General features: G+C 37.3%; 1 protein-coding gene across 1 annotated transcript in view; it reads left to right on the top strand.

Moving 5' to 3' along the window:
- Window positions 1-4,984: 4,984 nt before the first annotated feature.
- The window catches only part of LOC103609600 (proteasome subunit alpha type-7-like), a gene marked incomplete at its 3' end in the record, with an annotated part of 38,773 nt that continues 20,297 nt past the window's right edge, over window positions 4,985-23,460 (top strand). The window contains exon 1 of the mRNA XM_008593901.1: window positions 4,985-5,158. Coding sequence (XP_008592123.1) covers window positions 5,057-5,158 — 102 coding nt within the window. The remainder of the gene's footprint in view (window positions 5,159-23,460) is intronic.

The following is a 23,460-nucleotide window of genomic DNA, read 5'->3' as shown; positions in this document are numbered from 1 at the left end:
GCTGCTGAGCTGTGGGTACATCCTTCCCAGGCCTTAGACTGAGCCCTGGTCCCACACACAGGTCTTGACTCACCTTGGTCGCAGCTGGGCTGTAGGCACTTCCCTCCGGGCCTAAGACTGAGCCCTGGTGCCACATGGGTCTCTGCTCACCTCAACAGCTGCTGGGCTGTGTGCACTTCCCTTCCCCCTGGGGCCTTCAGTAATGTCTTTAATTCTCAGGAAGTTGTCAAGTTCATGGGAATGAATAAAAGTTTTCAAAAATTCTCATTTTTGCTTAAAAGCTTGGATTTTTCCTTTGGAAAGAGATAAAATCTGTTATCTGTTGTTTTTCTTGAATTGACAGGCTCACTTTGTTCATTTTCAATTGTCTGCCTAAATATCTAACTCTCAATAGCCAAAGTTTGTCAGTTTTTCTTTCAAGTACAAATGGTGTTCCATGAGAAATGGGGCTATTTCACATAGCAACTAAAAGATTTCCACAAGTGCTTTTTTCCAAGCTAACCACCTCACTTTGAAGGCAGCAATAGTGCTTCATGTGTACTTCCCACTTTGTCATTCTGAATATTAAAAAGATCTTACCAATAAGTCTAGAGTAAAAAGGAAAAAAATAGTCAAGAGCCAAAAGTTAATATAATTAATAATTTACTGCTTATTCAATGACATTCTAAAATGAAATTGGCTTTTTTTTTTCATGAGTGCTTAGTGGTAAAGAATACAACGTGTACTAGTACAAGTTTGGTGCTACTACCTTGATTCATGCTGAGGCTTCGGTAGATTTATCCTTCAGTAGTTTTAAATTGCTTTTACACTGTCAATGCAAATATCCACACAGAGAAAAGGCAAATCCTGTCTTAGTATTATTACTATAGTTTTGACATTGTGAATCCCTTGAAAAGTTTTTGGGTACCTCCAAATATCTGTGGACCATGGTTTGAGAACCACTGCTTTATTGCAATTAGGGATTGAGATGATTTAAAACTTGGTGTTTAGTCCCTGTGAGAACAGGTCTACTTTTTAAGTTTTAAAACTTTTTTTTTTTTTTTGCATATTTAAAGAACTTTGCATTCCAGTAACTAAAATCATTTGGTCAAAAAAAAAAAAACGGGGGGTGGGGGGAACACTCTGATTAAACTGTATTTTACAGACTGCAGAACACGTTAGACCAGCTTGACTTTCACTCTAGATTTCAATGTTGTACCACCCTGCTTCTTTCTTCACCAACATGCAACATTCTTTTTTGTCCCTGCCAGCCAGACAGGCAGATGGAAGAGACAGGCACAGCCTTCATTGTCAGTAGTTCTTAATTCTTTGATATGAAAAGAGGCAGCACAGTCATTTAAACTCACTCGAACTTCTTTACATCTTACAAAGTAAAACGGCTAAAAGAAGTAAAATAAGAAAGCAATGCTTGTAAAATGTACACTGTATACTGGCAGCAAAAATCTCATTACGATTTACCTGTTTGCTTTCCCTGTTCAATCATTTCTTTTGAAGGCAGTGGGTTCTTTTTATTTTGTTTTTGTTTTTTGTTTTTGCAGCTGACCAGTACAGGAGCTAATCCCTTGACCTTGCTGTTATCAGCACCACGCTCTACCTGAATGGGCTAATCTGCCAGCCCCTAAGGCAGTGGATTTTTATCTTGTGTTTCTGTGTTCTTAAATTTTGATTTATTAGATTTTTCAATCTCAGCTGTATCAGGTTAGTCAGACTCGGCTGCAGAGGAAGTGAAGCAAGCTGCCTGAGTGAGCAGAGTCTGGTCTCTGCAATAGCCTCAACCAAGTGCAGAACAGGTCTATTTTTGGTTCACCCTTACTTCTAGATTGGGGCCCTTTGGATCCTAAACAAAAGCATAGGTATTTACCATAACCCCTATACCTTGACAGGCTTTGAACTCCAATGTTTGTCTATCAAAGTTCTGCTTTACTTCTCAACCAGACAGTGGGAATAGGCAAATAATGCAAGAGGGAAATGCCAGGCTTACCCCTCTGGGTTTTCCTTCTCTTCTGAATCTTGGCACCACAAACTCATTCCTTGTTAGCTCTTTAGAGCCACCACATAGATTTTTAAAATATTTTGTCTAGTATTTCTAGTTGTCCTCAATAGGAGATTTGGCCCAAACCATCAAGACTGCCATTGCTGGCAGCCTAGGCATAAACTGTTTCTTGTTGTTTTTGTTAAGTATAAAGTATACTTATTGGGGTTTTTTTGTTTGTTTTTTATTTGTGGCACCTGGCTGGTATGGAGACCCAAACCCATGACCTTGGCATTACCAGCACCCTGCTCTCCCAAGTGAGCTACTTGGCCAGCCCCTAAAATATACTTATTGTAAAAAAATTTTAAACAATACAGAAATATATATGCGGTTTAAAATAGTAACTTCTCTCTCCTTACCATGTCTTCCCATTCTCTTTCCAAACCCTGGCCTCCTGCAAAGAAAACCACTTATGTCAACTTGTTGTATATACTTTCACTCTTCCGTGTATATTTAGAAACATATATTTGTATATACATTTTTTAAAAGTATAAATGGGTTCATGCTACATTTTTACTCTTCCTAATTTCTCCCTAACAGAGTAATCTTAACTTTTTAGTTACCTCAATGATAAATAACAATAACTAATATTTTTCAAGTGCTTACTCAGTGTCAGGCACAGCCCAAGGTGCAGTAATGCATTATTTCATTTGTTCTTCACAACAAACTAGTGACATCAGTATTATCCCCATTTTACACTTCAGGAAACTGAGTTTTAGTGAGGTGAAATATACCTACCCAAGGCCACACAGTTAAGTTATAGTGTCAATATGGTGAAGGCTGATTGTGTTAACAGTCCTTGTCAACATTTTAATGCTATCATATTCCTGAAATGTATATTATAATACATTATAACATTTACAAAATGCCTTTCAATCAAAGGTATAAACATGCTTCATACCAATGTCAATTTCTTGGTTTTGATATGTGATGTATTATATCTGATGTAACAAATAGGGGAAACTAAGTGAAGGGTGCAAGAGACCACTCTATACTGTCATCTTAACATACTGAGAGTCTATATTTATTTTTTTAAAGTTGCAAAAATCTACATACTATATGATTCCATTTATATTAAAAAAAATCAAGAGACCACTCTATACTGTCATCTTAACATACTGAGAGTCTATATTTATTTTTTTAAAGTCGCAAAAATCTACATACTATATGATTCCATTTATATTAAAAAAAATTTTTTTTTGTTTGGCAGCTGGCCAGTATAGGGATCTGAATCCTTGACCTTGGTGTTATAAGCACCAAGCTCTAACCAAGTGAGCTGATTGACCAGCCCACATAAAATTTTTGAAATTACAAAACTACAGAGATGGAGAACAGATAGTGGTTGCCAGAGGCGGTAGTGGGGAGAGAGACAGATATGATTTCTAAGTAGATAACATAAAGGATCTTTGTGGCCATGGAATAGTTCTATATCTTGATTATGACAGCGGTTCTACCAATCTACGCATGATAAACTGCAGAGAAACACACCCCACACCCACAGAAGAGTGAATATAAAACTGGTGAAATCTGAAAAAGCTCTGTGGATTGTACCAATTAACACTGGTTTCCTGGTTTTCTTATTGTATGCAAGATATTGCCATTGGAAGAAATTGGGTCAAGGATAAAGAAAACCCCTCTGTACTACTTTTTTTGGCAGCTGGCCAGTACAGGGATCCAAACCCCTCACCTTGGTATTACAACACCACACTCTAACCAACTGAGCTAACTGGCCAGACCTCTTTGTACTGTTTTTGAAACTTCCTGTGAATCTATAATTATCTCAAAATAAAAAGAAAAAATGATCATTATTTAATAAGTACACTAAAACACTTCTCAAAAAACAGCTTCTGGCAAATGTTGGTTTTTTATAATATTGTAAAGTAAACATTTAGAGCGAATTATTTTGGTTAGAAATTATTGTTTTTGTCAGTAAAACCAAATATTTCAAGAGTTTCTAATTTTGAAGAAAAGGGATGGGAGAATAAACACACAGTGCTTTCAGAGATCAACTAAAATTCTAAACTAAGTATTTGGAATTGAGGGAATCAAGCTTTCCTCTTTTGTGGATGATTCTTTTTTTCTTATTTTACTTAAGGTTGATTTAACCAACTTTAAGATCCTCCCCAATGGAAAACTGCATATATGAAAAGTAATAACTAAACTTACCTGGCTATTACTACCCAGCACGCACCATTTTAAGTTCTTATGCATATAAACACATTTTAATCTCAGAATACTTTGCTGCAGATTTTTTAATATTCCCATTTTAGTGATGAAGATAAAGAAACAGAGTTGTTTCACAGGTAGTAATAAACCAGGTTATACAGAGTTTCGGCTACAGCTAAATTTCTAGACATCTTTTAAGTCGCATAGGTTGGGCTTTTACAAAATTTCTTCAGTTACAACAGTATTATCTTAATTCCCATCATTAGCATTAGTTCGACGGACTATTTGCTCTGTTCAATGAACCATTTGCTCATCTCCTCTATCTTGCTAACAAGGCAGAAAATAGGAGAAGGAACACTATTCTGAATTATCATTTCTTTCCTTGCTTTCAAATAGCAAAAGATAATCTGAGAGAGAAAAAAAAAAAAAGAGTAGAAATTTAGAATTTGAAACCAAAGGGAAGGGATTGAAATTTAACTTACCACAGTTCTCTGAACAGGTAAGCTAGAACAAAAATACCTGATCTTTGAAAACCTCTTCTTTAAGACCTAACCTTTGATATCATTTTTATAACCCGATGACTGGAACATATGCGCCAGGCTCCAAGCGTAGGGCAGGGACGCGGTCAACGCACAGACACTGCCGGCATCACACAGGCTGGCCGGCGCGAGGATTTCTGGGAGGCAGCGCGAAGAGCACACGCAAGCACTTCCGGGCGGCTGCAGGACTTCCGGGTGGCTTCTCAAAGCGGGTCTTCAGGCAGTTACCGGCTGTGGCACGTGGTGGCACAAGCTGCCCCCGCCAGCCTCAGCTGCAGTAGCTTTGGAAGCTCCACGAGAATCCTTGTAGTCCCGTGCGATGTCATCTCGGTACGACAAGGCAATCACCGTCTTCTCCCCAGATGGACACCTTTTACAAGTGGAATATGCCCAGGAAGCGGTGAAGAAAGGATCCACTGTGGTGAGCGAGCATCCCCCCAACTGTCGACCCATGTTCCCTGTCAGGCCTTCCTTACCCCACTGCCCCAGATCACCGCTCCGGTCTAGAGAGGAGAGTCCCCCACTGGTGAAAATTGCTTCCTTCCTTTTATTGAGGGAGATGCTGCTTCTGAGATTCGGGCTGTAAGTGGCCTAGTAAAAGTTAGTAGATTTCATCGCGTTTCTGTTGTACAGCAGCCTTTGTTTAACGTTAGCTACAGAAACAACTAGGGGTGTGGATGTGTGTGTTATATCCTTTGCTCTAGAAGAGATATTAATGCTGTGCCTGACTGTAGGAAAAGAATAGAGTTCTTCTAGCCTGTGGGAGTTTACCTCATGCCCCAATTCCTAAGGAATTCACAGGCCCATGGAAAAGTTAACAGTTCCTTCATGTTCGGAACTATTGTTTAATAACAGTTATGATAAAAGTTAAAAATTGGCCATGCGTGCCCTGGAAATATGGACTAAGCCAATATAAAATTAAATCCTTGTCGACGAGGAAACGGTTAAAATGCTAAATCAAATACTTAAGACTGTTAAAAATAAAAATAATTGTCCCCAATTTGTTTCAATATTTGGCAGCCTTTCAGAGGCTTAAAAGCCCAGGAATCTCCACTTACTTACATGCCACATTTTTTTGTTGTTTTTAAATAATTTTGGAAGTTTCTTGAGAGATTATACCTTCCTTTAGATGTATGTATCCACATTACTGAGAAACTTTTAAATACTCAGGGTAGCAGTAATACTGCTGCCAAATTTTAACTACATTTTATAATCTTAGTGATTTATAAAAACTAAAAAAGGACAAAATTGCCCTAGTGACCCAAGATCTATTACTCCAAAGCTTCCAAGTCCTACCCTATGAATTCAAAAGGACCCAATTTTTTTTTAAATCTCTCAAATTTCATGAGCATGTTTGTTGTGTATTTTGGAAATCAAGACAGTAGCTATGAGAATATACAGTGCATTTCTAAGTCTAGCAGTGTCTGTATTTTCTCTCACCTTTCATATTAACTTTATTATGCAAAGAAATAATCCATTTTTGTTATAAATCTATCAAATATAAAATGGTTTTTAAAAAACTAGAAAATAACACTAGAAAGAAAAGTCATTTTAAAAGTATTTTTCTATTTAATTGGGCCCACCAGTTTTGTTTCTGTTTTATAAGTAATTTTTTTAGGATTGTAAATTTAAGAAAGTGTCATGTAACTTAAACCAAAAGGGTACCATTTTGATAAAACCAAAAAGTTATATAATCCCCAGCATGGCATGTAGCATATGGTTAGAAAATAATGCCCAAGTTTTAGCCTAAAATAAAGGGAGTAATGGGAGAAGACTGGGGTGTAATAAGAAACCACATTGGCTCATTTAAAATGTTTTAAGAGTGTTGTAGAACTGATTGATAGTTCCTATGTAATGAGCTGTAAAAGGGTAAGGATATAAAAATACCTATAGTGGGCATTTTTAAAGATGCATTGGAAGGATGAGACACTTTTGTCTCAGGATTCTGAAATTATAATTTGCATCTTAGTATGGAGTCATTCATTGTGTTTCCTTGAGGGTGCTATGGCCTTTCACACAGGGTAAAGTTTATGATGACACTTGTTTATTAAAATATGTCACAAAATATTCTGTCTATAAGTGACAGTGGGTATGATGAATTATAAATAAGTCACGGTTGACTAGTTTTGACCAGTACGTTAATGTGATATTATTCAGTAATATAAAAATTTATGTAGGCCACAATTAGAGGCCTTGGGTTCTACTTCCTTCTTGATGATTATATTACAACATGAAGTGAGACAACAGGCCTGTTTTCTTTTTCTTTTGTTCCCTTTTCTATAAATGCAAAATATGTTTGAATAACATTTTGAGAGGTAGTACTTTTCTTCTTCGGGAAAAAAAATGAATCCTTCACAATATTTCCATAAAAAAGATAAGATTAATTATATCATTCTTCCTTCTCTCCTTTTCCTTGACCCCAAACCGTCATTAGCTCCATATTTCCTACTTAATCAAATCTCACCTCCACGGTCTAGCCATCAGAATGTTCCATAATCCTTATCCACCCTCTTTAATTAAGAGGGCAGCTTCTTGGTTTCACTGATGTGTGCTTTTGCCCATATAGCAGGGATAGGGGAAAACACCTTTCTGCTGCTCTGCATAAAATTTCTGCACACTTCTGCTCCTTCATGATGCCTTCTCTGATCCACTCCAGTCATCATGGATCTTTTTCGTGATAGGGGAAAACACCTTTCTGCTGCTCTGCATAAAATTTCTGCACACTTCTGCTCCTTCATAATGCCTTCTCTGATCCACTCCAGTCATCATGGATCTTTTTCGCTTTTGAATTATAATCTGTATCACAGAGTAAATATTTACTATTTGGCCTCATATTCTCTTTAATTTCAGGTATATTTAATAACTTCACACCAACTGAGTAGTAAGATCTTTGAGGTGGCATAATTCCTTTTTGTGTTTCTACAACACAGTATACAATGGAGGGGATAGAAAGGAAGTAACTAACATTTAAGTAATACTTTTACCAGGCATTTTTTATGCATTATCTAATATTAAGGACATTATTTATCTCCTTTTTATATATGTGAAACTATGATTTAGAAGCTTTCATAGCTTACCAAAAGTACCCAGATAGAAAGTGATGAAGCCCATATTCATACTTAAATTTTTCTGGTTCCAGAGCCTCTGCTTATTGCATTGTACTATGAAATTTGTTCATTAACTATTTGTATAGTTATTACCTGTCATTATCATGATGTGGAAACCAGAAATGTATCATTTAAGGCAATTAACTTCTCTAAGCTTCAGTTTCTTTAGTAGTAAAATAGGCATCAAAATAGCACCTGCTCCACAGGGTTGATGTGAAAGTTCAATGAATTAATAACATATGTTAAGCAACTTTCACCATATCTAGTGCACAGAAAGTATTTAATAAACTGTAGCTATTACTATTTAGTGTTCCTTTGTTTTTCTTTTTTCTTCAATTTTTTAATTTTTTAATTTTTGGGGGTTTTTTTAGGTTTTTTTATTGTACATGTTTATAGGGTACAGTTTGTTGTTTCAATGCATGCATACGTTATATAATGATCCAATCAGAATAGTTAGCATATTTAAACATTTACTTAAACATTAAACATTTATTTGTGTTTATAACATTCAAGATCTTCTTCCTGGCTATCTTGAAATATACAATACAGTAATATTAGCTATTGTCACCCTAGAGCACCAGAACTTATTCTTCCTATCTAACTGTAACTTGTAGAGTCTACCAACCTTTCCCTGTTCCCTCACCCCCTCCCTTTCCCTGCCTCTGGTAACCACTATCCTACTTTCTATTTCTTTTTTTTCTTTTAAATTTGTTTTTCTTAATTGACCCCTGATAATTGTATATATTTATGGAGTACAATATGATATTTGGGTACATTCATACTGTGTGCAATGATCACAGCAGTGCGCCTAGTATATCCATCACCTCAAACACTTGTCACCTTTGTGTTGGTAACATTCTATATCATCTCAACCAGCTATACAAAGACACACAGTACTTTGTTGTTGACTGTAGTCTCCCTGTATGACTATAGAACCATAGATCCCATTCTTCCTCTCTCTCTACAGTTTTGTATCCATTGACACCTTCTCCCCATTCCCTCTCCCTGCTCCCCTTACTAGTCTCTAGTAACAACTATTCTACTCTCTACTTCTGTAAGGTCAGCTTTTTTAGTTCCCTCATATGAATGAAAACGTGGTATTTCTCTTTCTGTGCCTCGCTTGTTTGACTTAACATAATTTTCTCCAAGCTCATCCATGTTGCTGCAAATGGCAGAATTTCATTCTTTTCTATGGCTGAGTAGTCGTCCATTGTGTATGTATACCACTTTTTCTATATACAGTCATCTGTAGAAGGACACTTAGGTTGGTTCTAACTCTTGGCTTTGTGAATAGAGTCATGATAAACATGAGAGTGCAAGCATCCCTTCAACTTGCTGATTTCCATTCCTTTGGACATATACCCAGTCGTGAGATTGCTAGATCAAATGACAGTTCTATTTGTAGTTGTTTGAGAAATCTCCATACTGTTTTCCATAATGGCTGTACTAATTTACATTCCCTCCAACAATGTATAAGAGTTCCCCTTTCTCTGCATCCTTGTCAGCATTTGTTATTTTCTATCTTTTTATAATAGCCAGCCCAACTGGGGTGAGATGATATCTTATTGTGGTTTTGATTTGCATTTCTCTGGAATGCAAGGAATATTGAGCATTTTTTCATATACCTGTTGGGCATTTGTGTGTACTCTTTTGAAAAATGTCTATTCAGGGCCAGCCCATGGCTCACTCGGGAGAGTGTGGTGCTGATAACACCAAGGCCATGGGTTCGGATCCCTATATATAGGGATGGCCAGTTAGCTCACTGGCTGAGCGTGGTGCTGACAACACCAAGTCAAGGGTTGAGATCCCCTTACCAGTCATCTTTGTAAGAAAAAAAAAAAAAAAGAAAAGAAAAATGTCTATTCAGTTTATTTGTCTATTTTTTAGTCAGATTATTTGATTTTTTATTATTGAGTTTGAGTTCTTTGTATATTCTTGATACCAATCCCTTGTTGGATGCATAGTTTGCAAATATTTTCTTCCATTCTGCAGGTTGTTTTTTCACTTTGTTGATTGTTTCCTTTGCTGTACAGCAGCTTTTTAGTTTGATATAATTCCATTTGTTAAATTTTGCTTTTGTTCCCTGTGCTTCAGAAGTATTATTCATAAAATCCTTGCCCAGTCCTATGTCCTGAAGTATTTTCTCTATGTTTTCTTCTAGAAGTTTTATAGTTTCAGGTCTTACATTTAAGTCATTAATCCATTTTGAGTTGATTTTGGTATATGGTGAGAGATAGGGGTCTAGTTTCATTCTTCTACATATGGATCTTCAGTTTTCCATCAATTTATTGAAGAGACTGTTCTTTCCCCAATGTATGTTCTTGGCTCCTTTGTCAAAAATCAGTTGGCCGTAGGTATGTGGATTTATTTCTGAATTCTTTATTTTGTTCCATTGTCTCTTTTTGTGTCAGTACTGTGCTGTTTTGATTACTATAGCTTTGAGTATATTTTGAAGTCAGGCAATGTGATACTCCCCACCTTGTTCTTTTTGCTTGGGATTGCTTTGACTATTTGGGGACTCCCATTGTTCCATATAAATTTTTGAATTGTTTTTTTCTATTTCTGTGAAGTATGTCATTGGTAGTCTGAAGGGGATTGCATTGAATCTGTAGATTTCTTTGGGTAGTTTGGTCATTATGATATTGATTCTTCCAATCCATGAACATGGGATGTCTTTCCATTTTTTGGTATTTTTAATTTCTTTAATCAGTGTTTTACAGTTTCACTTGCCTTTATCTTTCACCTCCTTGGTTAAATTTATTCCTGGGTATTTTTGTTGTCGTTGTTGCTATTGTAAATGGGATTGTCTTCTTGATTTCTTTTTCTGCAAGTTTGTCGTTGGTGTACGGAAATGTTATTGATTTTCATGTTGATTTTGTATCCTTCAGCTTTACTGAATTTATCAGGTATAGGAGTTTTTTGGTAGAGTCTTTTGGTTTCTCTCTCTATAAGATAATGTCATGTGCACCCAGGGGACAACTTGACTTCCTCTTTTCCAATTTGGATGCCCTTTATTTCTTTCTCTTGCCTAATTACCTTGGCTAGACTTCTAGTACTATGTTGAATAGAAGTGGTGAGAGTGTGCATCCTTGTTCCAATTTTTAGGGGGAAAGATTTAGGCTTTTCCTATTCAGTATGATGTTAGCTGTGGAATTGTCATATATAGCCTTTATTATATTAAGATACTTTCCTTCTATACCTAATTTGTTGAGAGTCTTTATGATGAAGTAATGTTGAGTTTTATCAAATGCTTTCTCTGCATTTATCAAGATGGTCATATGTTTTTTTTCTTTCATTCTGTTGATGTGATGTATTACATTTGGTGATTTGCATATGCCAAACCATCCTTACATATGATGAAGTAATGTTGAGTTTTATCAAATGCTTTCTCTGCATTTATCAAGATGGTCATATGGTTTTTTTCTTTCATTCTGTTGATGTGATGTATTACATTTGGTGATTTGCATATGCCAAACCATCCTTACATCCCTGAGATAAATCCCACTTGATCATAGTGTATAATCTTTTTTATGTGCTATTGGATTCAGTTTAGTGAGGATTTTTTTGTATATGTTCGTTAGGGATATTGGCCTATAGTTTTCTTCTTTTGTTCAGTCATTGCCTGGTTTTGGTATCAGGGTAATGCTAGCCTCACAGTATGAGTTTGGAAGAACTCTGTCCACTCCAATTTTTACAAATAGTTTCAGAAATATTGGTATTAGTTGTTCTTTAAATGTTTGGAAGAATTCAGCAGTAAAGCCATCTGATCCTGCGATTTTCTTTACTGGGAGGCTTTTTATTACTGATTCAATTCCATTGTTACTGTTCTGTATAGGTTTTCTATTTCTTCTTAGTTCTGGCTAGCTAGGTCATATGTGTCCAGGAGTGTATCCACTTCCTCTAGGGTTTCATATTTATTGGCATATAGCTGTTTGTGATAGTCTCAGATGATACTTTGTATTTCGGTAGTATCTGTTATAATGACTCCATTGCATTTCTGATTTTATTTATTTGGGCCTTTTCTCTTCTTGGTTAGTCTGGCTAATGGTTTGTCGATTTTGTAGATCTACTCAAAGAACCTACTTTTTGTTTGATTGATCTTTTTTGTGTTTTGCTTTTAGTCTAAATTTTATTTATTTCTTCTTTGATTTTTATTATTTCTTTTCTTCTACTTATTTTGAGTTAAGTTGGTTCTTGCTCTACTAGTTCCTTGAGGTGCATTGTTAGCCTGCTGTGTTAGTCCATTTCTGTTGTTTATAACAAAACACATGGAACTGGGTAATTTATAAGAAAATAAAATGCATTGCTTACAGTTCTGAAGCTGGGAAGTCCAAAGTCCAAGGAACACATCTGGTGTTAGTGACAGTGACTCAGAGGTCTCACTTCACAAGATGGTGAAAGCAAGGAGAGAGAGACTAACCTCATTTGCTCTCCTTTTAAAGCCTTCCAAACCACACCCGTGATCACCATTTTTAATCCATTCAGTATGGCATGGTCCTACAACCTAATCACCTTTTCAAAGCCCCACCTTTCTATTACTATAATAGGATTTTCCACCCTCAGCAGTTACGGTGGGGATTAAGCTCCTAATATATGAAATTTGGGGTACACAATTCAGTTAATCCACAACAGCTGGTTGATTTGAAATCTATTTTTTTGTTTGTTTATGTTGGCATTTATTGCTGTAAACTTTCCTCTTCATACTACCTTGACTGTATTTCATAGGTTTTAGTATGTTGTGTTTTTGTCTTCATTAGTTTCAGAAAATTTTTTTATTTCCTTCTTTTTTTTTTTTTTTTTCCTTTTTGTCTTTTTTCGTGACCAGCAACGGATCGCAACCCTCAGTGTCGTGCCCATACCGGACCAGGACCGGCAACGGGATCGCAACCCTCGGTGTTGCTCCCGCACCTCGCTCAGCCAATGAGCAGGCGGTCTGTACGTGGGATCTGAACCCTCGGCGGGAGCACCACCGCACTTCCCAAGCGGCGCACTGTAGCAGTGCGCCACCGGGCCGGCCCTTTATTTCCTTCTTAATCTCTTCTTTCACCCGTTAGTTGTTCAAGAGCATATTGTTTAATTATCATGTATTTTTGTAGTTTCCTAAGTTTGTGTTATTGCTGATTTTGAGTTTTATTCCGTTATGGTCAGAAAACATACCTGATTTTATTACTTTTTTTTTTCCTTTTGGCAGCTGGCCTCCCTGGTATGGGAATCTGTACTTGATATGATTTCAGTTTTTTTGAACTTGTTGAGACTTATTTTGTGGCATAACATATGGTCTATCCCGGAGAACGTTCCACATGCTGATGAAAAGAAAGTGTATTCTGCAGCTGTTGGACGAAATGTTCTGTTCATCTTATCAATGGTGCATTTAAATCCAATTATTCTTTGTTGATTATTTTGTTTAGATGATTGTTCCAATGTTGAGAGTGGGGTGTTAAAATTCCCTACTATTGTATTATTGTCTATCTCTCCCTTTTATATCTGATAATATTTGCTTTGTATATCTGGGTGCTCTGTTGTTGGGTGCATATATATTTCTAATTGTTATATTCTCTTGCTATATCGATCTTTTGATCATTATATGACATCCTTCTTCATCTTTTTGTACAGTTTTTTATTTAATGTCTGTTTTATCTGATATATGTATAGCTACTCCTGCTTGCATTGGTTTTCCACTTGCATAGAATATCGTTTTTAATACCCTTATTTTCAGTCTATGTGTATCTTTATAGTAAAGTGAATTTCTTGTATGCAATATAGATGGGTCATTTTTTTTTTAATTCACTCAGCTAATTTATGTCTTTTAATTGGGGCATTTAATCCATTCACATTTTAGGCTGTTATTGATATGTGAGTTCTTACTTCTGTCATTCTGCTGGTTGTTTTCTGATTGTTTTCTTCCACTCTTATTATTTATCTTTGGATTTGATTTTTTTTCATATTAACAATGTTTGGTTCCTTTGTCTTTCTAAATTTTTTATCTGCTCTATGAGTGAGCGTAATCAGAAATTCTTTCTTCTGCTTGATTTAATTTGTTATCAAGACTCTCAGATGTATTTTTTAATTTCATTTAATGAAGTCTTCAATTCCAACATTTTTGTTGTTGTTGTTGTGTTTTGTTTTGGCAGCTGGCGAGTATGGGGATCCAAACCTGTGACCTTGGTGTTACCATGATCTCCCAAATGAGCTAACCAGCCAGCCCTTGATTTTTTTTTTTAATGTTATCTATTCCTGTTGAATTTCTCATTGAGATTTTGAATTGTTTTTCTGATTTTGTTGGATCATTTGTCTGTATTCTCTTCAATCTCAGTGAGTTTCCTTAAGATAATTAATTTGAATTCCTTTTCTGGTAAGTTGGCAATTTCTCATTCTTTGGGATCAGTTATTGGACAGTTTTTTTTTTTTTTTTTGATGGTATCATCTTACCTTCTTTTTTCATGTTTCTTTATTCTTTGTGTTGAAACCTGTGCATGTGGTGGAACAGACACCTCTTTGAGTTTTGTACAGTGGCTTACATGGGGAAAGACTTTCACCTGAAAATGCATCCATCTGGGTAGAGTGTAATGGCTTTGTTCAGGATAGATGCAGTATTGTAGACTGTGTAGTTTCTATAGCTATGATCCACTTTTGCTATGTCTGTGAGTGACTCAGTGACTTATGCTTGGGAGGTTGTGGTAGCAGTGGCATAGCTTTGTCAGGGGAGGGATCATTAAGTTGGTTCACGGGCTGGGATGTGCACATGCACCCTGTGGGTTAGTCATCTCAGGAGCTGGCTCACTGGGGATGTGGTTGCTGATTGATTCTTGGGCTTGGGGTGTGGACATATGCCATGTCAGGGTCTCTGACACTGATTTGCCAGCGGTAGAGTCACTGTTCTGCTTCTCTTAACAGGGATGGGCCCACCAGGGGTACATCAGCCATGCTGTTTCTCCCTTATGTGAATGTGCATATGATGGCTTGAAGATTCAGGAGCAGGTCTTGCAGGGGTGTGACAGCGAAGTTGTGTCTCTGAGTTTGCATGGCTCAGCTAGCTGAGTGTGGGTCTACCAGTGGCCCTCCCACTGTGCCACTTCTTTGGACCCAGTGCAAGGCTGTGCTTCCCTTACTGGTTTAGGAGCTGTTCAGCCAAAGGCAGAGCTGCTGTGCCAGTTTTCAGGAAGTGGGTGAGACCACTTGGCAGGGCTACATTGAGGGGGTCCACTTAGCTGCTTCTGGATGTTGGTTGAGACCACTAGGCAGGGCTGAAGTGAGGGGACCTGTCCAGCCACTTCTGGGACTATTGGCAAGCTTGCTATGTAGGACTGTTCAGGATGGAACCAACTGGCCACTTCTCCAGGAGAGTACAGATGCACTTTATTTCCACTGGCCCGAGGGTGTATTTGTTTAGGGTAGAGACCCCTGAGCTGTTTTTCCAAGTTGAGGACTCAGATGCACATGACTCAGCTTGTGGGGCTAGGAGGAATGGAGGGGCGGTCTGCTTGAGACAAGTATGCCTATGTGATCTCTGGCTGGGGACATGGTGATTCATCAGTTCTGCAGGTATAGGGTTGGCTTCCCAGTCTGCAGAACTAGAGCTACAGCCAGTGTGAGCCCAGACTTTAATCTGCTGGAATCGGAGTATTATAACTTTCTGTGTGACTGTGCTGAGAAAAGGGCAAATCCTTATGGCTGGGGAAGCACTGTGGCTACTGGCCCCAGGGCAGGATGCATTCCTGGTAACAGCTCTGGTTTCAAGATGGCATTGTATAGTGTCAGCTTAGGTCACAAGGGTCGGGGGGGTGGAGAGTGCACAGTTTGTGCTCCTGTTCTAGAGTGATACAGTGTGTGTATTCTGGACAGCTCTCCATGCTTGGCTCCAGGCTTGTCCTGCAAAAGGATCTGCAAGCCTCAGTGGTGGTGATGGGGGTTGGTGTGGGTACTCTGCTTACCTTTGTGCTGCAAGGAAAAATTCCTCCTGCCATTCCCAATGTTGGAGACATGGTGGGTTAGGCCATGTGTCTCTGTCTTCTCTCTATGCTGCCATCCTGGACTTTCGTTCTTCACAGGGATCCCACTAGTCTCCTGTTACACTCCTATGCTTTCCCACAGATCCTCCTACCAGCATTTAGCTTTTATTAGTTATGGTCCTTTTCTGTGGGAGGAGTACACTCTGGGCACCTGTAGTCTGCCATCTTCTCCTTCAATTTGTCTATGGTTCTTCATGCATATTCACTTATTATTTCAAGACATTTTTGTTGTGTACTTAACATATGCTAAACAAGGTACCCCAGCACCCTAGGGTTTCACTGTGAACAAGGTAGACTCAATCCCTGTCATCAGAATGCTTATTATCTAGCAGTAAAGTTAGATGATTAAGTAAATAGTCCTAACAAGGCCTAGAAATGAGTATTATAATAGGGATAGTATGGGGCACTATCAGAACTCTGGGTGTTAGGGAAGTTTTCCTGAGGAAGTAATATTTAAGTAGATACCTGAAAGATGCAAGGTAGTGAAGTGAAGTAGTGGAAAGAGTGAATAGTATTTTATTTTATTTTATTTTTATTTTTTTTTAAAAAGATGACCGGTAAGGGGATCTTAACCCTTGACTTGGTGTTGTCAGCACCACGCCCAGCCAGTGAGCGAACCGGCCATCCCTATATGGGATCCGAACCCGGGGCCTTGGTGTCATCAGCACCGCACTCTCCCGAGTGAGCCACCGGGCCGGCCCGAGTGAATAGTATTTTAAATGTAGGAAATAGTATGTGGGAAGTCAAGTGGCAAAAGAGCTATGTTTTGTGAACTGGAAGGCATTTAGGATTGTTGAAGCAATGGAAAAATAGGAGGAGGAAAGAGAAACAGAAGCCAGATGATGGAATGACTTGAAATCATAATAGTGAGACTGATCTTTATCCTGAAGGAATAAAAGGCCTTGAAGGGTTTTGATGTGACTATTGTCATTCTCTAGATTATTACTGTTCTGTTGTTCTACTAACAGAGTGCATTTGTCCAACCACAGAGATACTCTCATGATCCAGGTAGAGTCATTCATAGTTTCTGTCCTCTTGGCCACAGCAGTGAGCATGTGACTCAAATCTAGCCAATATAAGTCCACCCTTAGAACTTTTCTGACTAGAGGTAGTGGTAGTTTTTCTTCTCTGGGAAAACTGTGGGGATGTGAGTCCAAGGTTGCTGGTGGTTATGTTTTTTTTCTGTTCAGAGAAAGCCTCTGCATTAAGAAAGCAAAAGACCAGTATGGAGAGTGAATGTTGTGATCACAGTATTCACTTAGATCCTTTTGTCCCAAGTCCAACTCTGAGCCATCTTGGTTTGCTTAGTGAGAAATGGTCCTTGCTTATACAAGTTTTAAGTAGAAAAGGTCTTTTTTTCTTCATCATTTTATTTTCCAAAGATTTCTCAGGCTTCATTGTGGTCAGCTTGATGGATTGGGTGAAATCAAAACTAGAAGCAGGGAGACCATTTAGAATCCTGTGGAAATAATCTAGATGAAAGATGATACTAGTTTTTACTAGGGTTGAGGCAGAAAGAGAAATAAGGCAGATTCCAGAGAAATATTAGCAGTACAGTTGATAAAATTTGATGATCATTTGGATGATGTTGGTTGGGGAAGAAAGAGATATTGGAGAGAGAGGAGTCAAAGTTGGTGCCTTCACTTCTGGATTTGGCCACTAATTAAATGGTGTAGCCATTTAATTAAAGAATATGAAACACTAAATTTGAAGAGGAATATAACTCAGCTTGCTGAGGTTGATACCTGTGGGAACTGTAGTAGGGAGCCTCTAAAATGGTCTCCAATGATCCCCACCTTGTTCGTGCCCTTGTGTAATCTTCTCCCCTTAGGTGTGGGCTGAACCTAGTGACTTTGCTTTTAAGGAATGGAATAGAGAAAAGTAGTGGAATGTCACTTAAGGGATTAGGTTACCAAGAGATGGTGACTTCGATTTTTCTCACCCTCTCTCTCCCTTGTTCTCTTGCTTGCTCACTCTGGTGGAACCCAGCTGCCATATTGTGAATTGCCTTATGGAAGGGCATATGTGGCAAGAAACTGAGGGAAACTTCTGTTCAAAAACAAGTACAGAACTGAGGTCCTTAGTCCAGCAGCCCAGGAGGAACTGAATCTTGCTGACAACCATGTGAGTGAGCTTGGAAATGGATCATCCCCCAGCTGAGCCTTGAGATACCTGCAGTCCTTGTTTGCAGCCTTGTGAAAGACCCTGAGCCAGAGGGCTTAGCTGAACTGTATCCAGATTCCTGACCCACAGAGACTGTGAGGCAGCTGAACATATGTGTTTGGAACTCAGTAAATTGATCTTGGCTGGAGATGGTAATTTTGTTCTAAGAGGTTTATTTTATTTATTAATTTTTTTTTTTGGTGGCTGGCTGGTATGGGGATCTGAACCCTTGTTCTTGGTATTACAACACCATGCTCTAACTGACTGAGCTAATTGGCCAGCCCTTGGAGATAGTAATTTTGAAATGCATCCTTTCTCTCCCCTGCTTAAAACCTATGTTGAAGGTCAAGTAAATGAGTACTCTTTTTCCCTTAAGAAGAATAAATGTCGACTGTGTAAAGGATATCTTACAGCTGAGTTTGGAGGGAGCTTAATAACCTATGTATAACCTGGCTAAACTCTGAGAGGAGTGGGGTAGAAACCAGGTTGCTGTAGGCTGAGGGATGATGACAATATTTGTATTTGAAGGAGTTAAGAGAAAAAAACGTATGATAAAAATGGAGTGGTCTTTTAAATTTTGGTTTAAGATAAGAGAGACTTTGAATCTCTTCATCTGTATCCTTTGTAATATTCTTTATAATGAACCAGAATATAAGAGTTTCCCTGAGTTCTGTGAGCTGCTCTAGCAAATTAATCGAAACTGAAGAGGAGGTTGTGGCAACCTCAATTTACAGCCAGTCTGAAGCACAGATAGAATAACCTTGGCCGTGCAATTGGCATTGGAAGTGTGGGGCAGTCTTGGGGACGGAGCCCTCAACCTGATGCTATATCCAGGTAGATAGTGTCAAAACTAATTGGAGGACACCCATCTGGTGTCTGCTGCAGAACTGATTGCTTGCTTGCTCATGGGGAGAAATATATACACATCCAGTGTCAGAAACATGTTGTAAGAGCATAGTGGGAGAAACAGAGATTGTTTCCCACTCAGCTTGTAATTTTGTTTTCTTCTAATGTCCTTCTCTGACTTCAGTTTAGAAGTGATACCTCCTTTCAATTTTTTTGGAAGAGTTTCAGAAGAATTGGTATTAGTTCTTCTTTTAGTGTTTGATAGAATTCACTAATGAAGCCATTAGGTCCTGGGCTTTTCTTTCTTGGGAGGGTCAGATTACTGATTTGATTTCCTTACTAGTTATTGGTCTGCTTGGATTTTTTTTATTTCCTCATGAAATCACCTTGGTAGGTTGTATGTTTCTAGGAATTTGTTCATTTCTTCTAGATTATCCATTATATTGGTATATAATTGTTCCTGGTAGTTTCCTATAATCTTTTGTATTTCTGTGGCATCAATTTTAATTTCTCCCATTTCATTTATAATTTTATTTGAGACTTCTCTCTTTTTTTCTCAGTCTAGCTAAAGGTTTGTTGATTTTATCTTTTGAAAAAAATCGACTCTTAGTTTCATTGATCTTTTCTATTTTTTTTTTTCTAGTCTCTATTTTGTGTATTTCTGCTCTGATCTTTATTTCTGTCTTCTGCTAACTTTGGGTTTTAATTTGTTCTTTTCCCGTGTCCTTGAGGTGTAAAATTAGGTCATTTTTTTCAGATCTTTCTTTTTTCATAATGTAGCCTTTTATCAGTATAAGCTTTACTCTTTGAACTGCTTTAGCTGCATTTGGTAGGTTTTGGTATGTTGTTTTTTCATTTTCATTTGCCTCAAGTTTTTGATATCCCTTTTTATTTCTTTTTTGACCAATTGGTTGTTTAGGAGTATGTTTAATATATACATATTTATGAGTTTTCCAGTTTTCTTCCTGTTATTGATTTCTAGCTTCACATCATTATAGTCAGAAAAAATAATTGCTATGACTTCAATCTTTCTAAATTTAAGATTTGTTTTGTGGCCTAACATTTTATCTCTCCTGGAGAATGCTTGTGCTTGAAAAGAATGTGTATTCTGAAGCTGTCATGTAAAATGTCCTCTATGAGTCTGTTAGGTCCATTTGGTCTATAGAGTTATTCACGTTTATTGTTTATTTGTTGGTTTTCTTGGTCTGGATGATGTACCCGTTGTTGAATGTGAGGTGTTGAGGTCCTTTATTATCAATGAATTGCTGTCTGTTTCTCCCTTTGGTTTTGCTAGTGTTTGCTTTATATATATAGGTGCTTCAATGTTGGGTGCACATTTGTTTACAACTGTTACGTCCTCTTGTTGAACTGACCACTTTCTCATTACATAATGATCTTCTTTCTGTCTTCTGCTAACTTTGGGTTTTAATTTGTTCTTTTCCCGTGTCCTTGAGGTGTAAAATTAGGTCATTTTTTTCAGATCTTTCTTTTTTCATAATGTAGCCTTTTATCAGTATAAGCTTTACTCTTTGAACTGCTTTAGCTGCATTTGGTAGGTTTTGGTATGTTGTTTTTTCATTTTCATTTGCCTCAAGTTTTTGATATCCCTTTTTATTTCTTTTTTGACCAATTGGTTGTTTAGGAGTATGTTTAATATATACATATTTATGAGTTTTCCAGTTTTCTTCCTGTTATTGATTTCTAGCTTCACATCATTATAGTCAGAAAAAATAATTGCTATGACTTCAATCTTTCTAAATTTAAGATTTGTTTTGTGGCCTAACATTTTATCTCTCCTGGAGAATGCTTGTGCTTGAAAAGAATGTGTATTCTGCAGCTGTCATGTAAAATGTCCTCTATGAGTCTGTTAGGTCCATTTGGTCTATAGAGTTATTCACGTTTATTGTTTATTTGTTGGTTTTCTTGGTCTGGATGATGTACCCATTGTTGAATGTGAGGTGTTGAGGTCCTTTATTATCAATGAATTGCTGTCTGTTTCTCCTTTTGGTTTTGCTAGTGTTTGCTTTATATATATAGGTGCTTCAATGTTGGGTGCACATTTGTTTACAACTGTTACGTCCTCTTGTTGAACTGACCACTTTCTCATTACATAATGATCTTCTTTGTCTCTTGTGACAGTTTTTTACTTAAAGTCTATTTTTTCTGGTATAAGTATAGCCACTCCGGCTCTCTTTTGTTTACCATGTACCTGGAATGTTTTTTTCCCATTCCTTCACTTTCAGTCTATGTTTGTCCTTAAAGCAAAAGTGATTCTCTTGTAGAGAGTATATCATCAGATCTTGTTTTTCTGTCATTCTGTGTTTTTTGATTATAGAATTCACTTATATTTAAAGTATTTATTGATAACCAACTGGTTAGAGTGCAGTGTTGTAACACAAGGGTCAAGGGTTCGGATCCCCATATCAGCCAGCTGCCAAAAAAAAAAAATACAAAATAAAGATAAAGTATTTGTTGATAGGTAAGAGCTTACTATTGTCTTTTTAGTTGTTTTCTGAATATTCTGTAGTTCCTTTGTTTCTTTCTTTCTCTCACTATCTTTATGATTTGATGTGTGGTTTTGATTTTTTTTATCTTTTGTGCTTCTACTGTGCTTCTAGGTTTTGTGTGTGTGTGTGTGTGTGTGTGGTTACCATGAAGCTTACCTAACACACCATATAGTTATATCAGTCTGTATTAAGCTAATAACAACTCCAATTGTATGCAGAAACTCTGCACTTTAACTTCTCCCTCCACATTTTGTGTTATTGATGTCACAACTTATTTTATATGTTGTGTATCTATTAACAAATCATTGTAGATATATTTATTTTTAAAACTTTTGTCTATTAATTTATTTTTTACTTTTTTCTTTTAACATTTATACTAGAGTTTTAAATGATTTATGCACCACCATTACAGAATTAAAGTATTCTGAATTTGACTACATTTTTACCTTTTTATAGTAAATTTTATACTTTCATATGTTTTCATATCATTAGCATCTTTTAGTTTCAACTTGACAGAACTCCCTTTGGCATTTCTTTAAGTGAGGTCTAGTGATGATGGATTCCCACAGCTTTTGTTTGTCTGGAAAAATCTTTATCTCTGCTTCATTTCTGAAGGGTATAGTAGTCTTCATTTGCAGTTGTTTTCTTTTAGCACTTCGAATATATCATTCCACTCTCTTTTGGCTTGCAAGGTTTCTGCTGAAAAATCGCTGATAGTCTTATGAGGGTCTCCCTGTATGTGACAAGTCACTTTTCTTTTGCTGTTTTCAAAAATCTCTCTGTCTTTGGCTTTTGAGAATGTGATTATTATGTTTCTTGGTGAAGATAGCCTTATATTTAATCTACTTGGGGTTTTGGGGGATTCATGGATGTGGGTGTTCATTTCCTTCTTTGGATTTGGGAAGTTTTGTGATTATTTCTTTATATAAGCTTTCTGTTCATTTTTTTTCTTTGCTCCTTTTAGGACTGTCATAACGTAAAGATAAGTTCACTTCACAGTATCCCATAAATCCTATGGGATTTCTTTACTATTTTTCTTTCTTTTCCTTTTCTTCTTTTCTTTTTTATTTGCTTTTTATTCCTCTGAATAATTTCAAGCTTGCTGATTCTTTTTTTTTGTTTCATCAAGCAACTGTTGAAGCTCTCTATGGAGTTTTGTTTTGTTTTTTTTTCAGTTCAGTCATTGTGTTCTTTAGCTCCAGAATTTATTTTATTCCTTTTGTTCATCATCCTTGTGTCCTTATATTGGTGACTGTACATTTGAAAACATAGGCACCTCTTCCAGTCTTTACAGATTGGTCTAGGCATGGAAAACCCTTCACCAGTCAGATCATCCAGAAATTCTGGGTGGGCCTTCTGCTAGAGTCTTCAGGCAGACTGGCCTGGTGCCTATGTTAGTGGGTGGATAGCCTTGGTGCCTGAGTTCACAGGGGCCAGCCTTATGCCAGGGTTCAGCGGAACCCAATGAACTTGGTTCCTTGTGGAACCCAATGAACCTGGGTCCACAAGGTTAGGGCTGGAGCTGGATCCATGGAGTCCACAATGAAGTTGGGTGTGCGCTTCACTTTCCTTACCCTACATGGAGGGTCTCCCTCTGTGCTGTGTTGCCCAGGCTTGGGGGAGGGGTGACATGGATAATGTGAAACTGTCTTTCCTACCCTCTTCAATGCATCTTTTGTTATTTCTGTGCTTGCCCCGGGTGCTATAGTCTCTCACATGGATTCCTTTGCTTTTATGAAGGTATTGTCATATGTAGCTGTTCAAATTGATGTTTCTGCAGGGGGATGAATGCTGGAATCTCCTATTCTGCTATCTTGTTGATATCACTTCCCTAACTTTTTCTTGAATATCTTGTTTTGAATTTTTTGTGTCAGCTTTTCTAAGTGATAATTATTGCTACTTTTCTTTTTTTAGAAAGTGTTATATTTGCCAGACTTTAGCATTGTTACATAGTTTTTCTAAAGAGAGTTAGGAACATTTCCACTTTTATCTGTTCTGTAGAATAATTGAAATAGTATATAGGAATTACTCATAACAAGATTAGAAAGAATTAATTCATGAGCCTTCTAGATCTGAGACTTGTTTTTGAGG

The sequence above is a fragment of the Galeopterus variegatus genome, unplaced genomic scaffold, assembly GCF_000696425.1.
Source record: "Galeopterus variegatus unplaced genomic scaffold, G_variegatus-3.0.2 Scaffold9841, whole genome shotgun sequence".
In the NCBI taxonomy this organism is placed as follows: Eukaryota; Metazoa; Chordata; class Mammalia; order Dermoptera; family Cynocephalidae; genus Galeopterus; species Galeopterus variegatus.
This window is presented reverse-complemented; position numbering and strand designations above follow the sequence as displayed.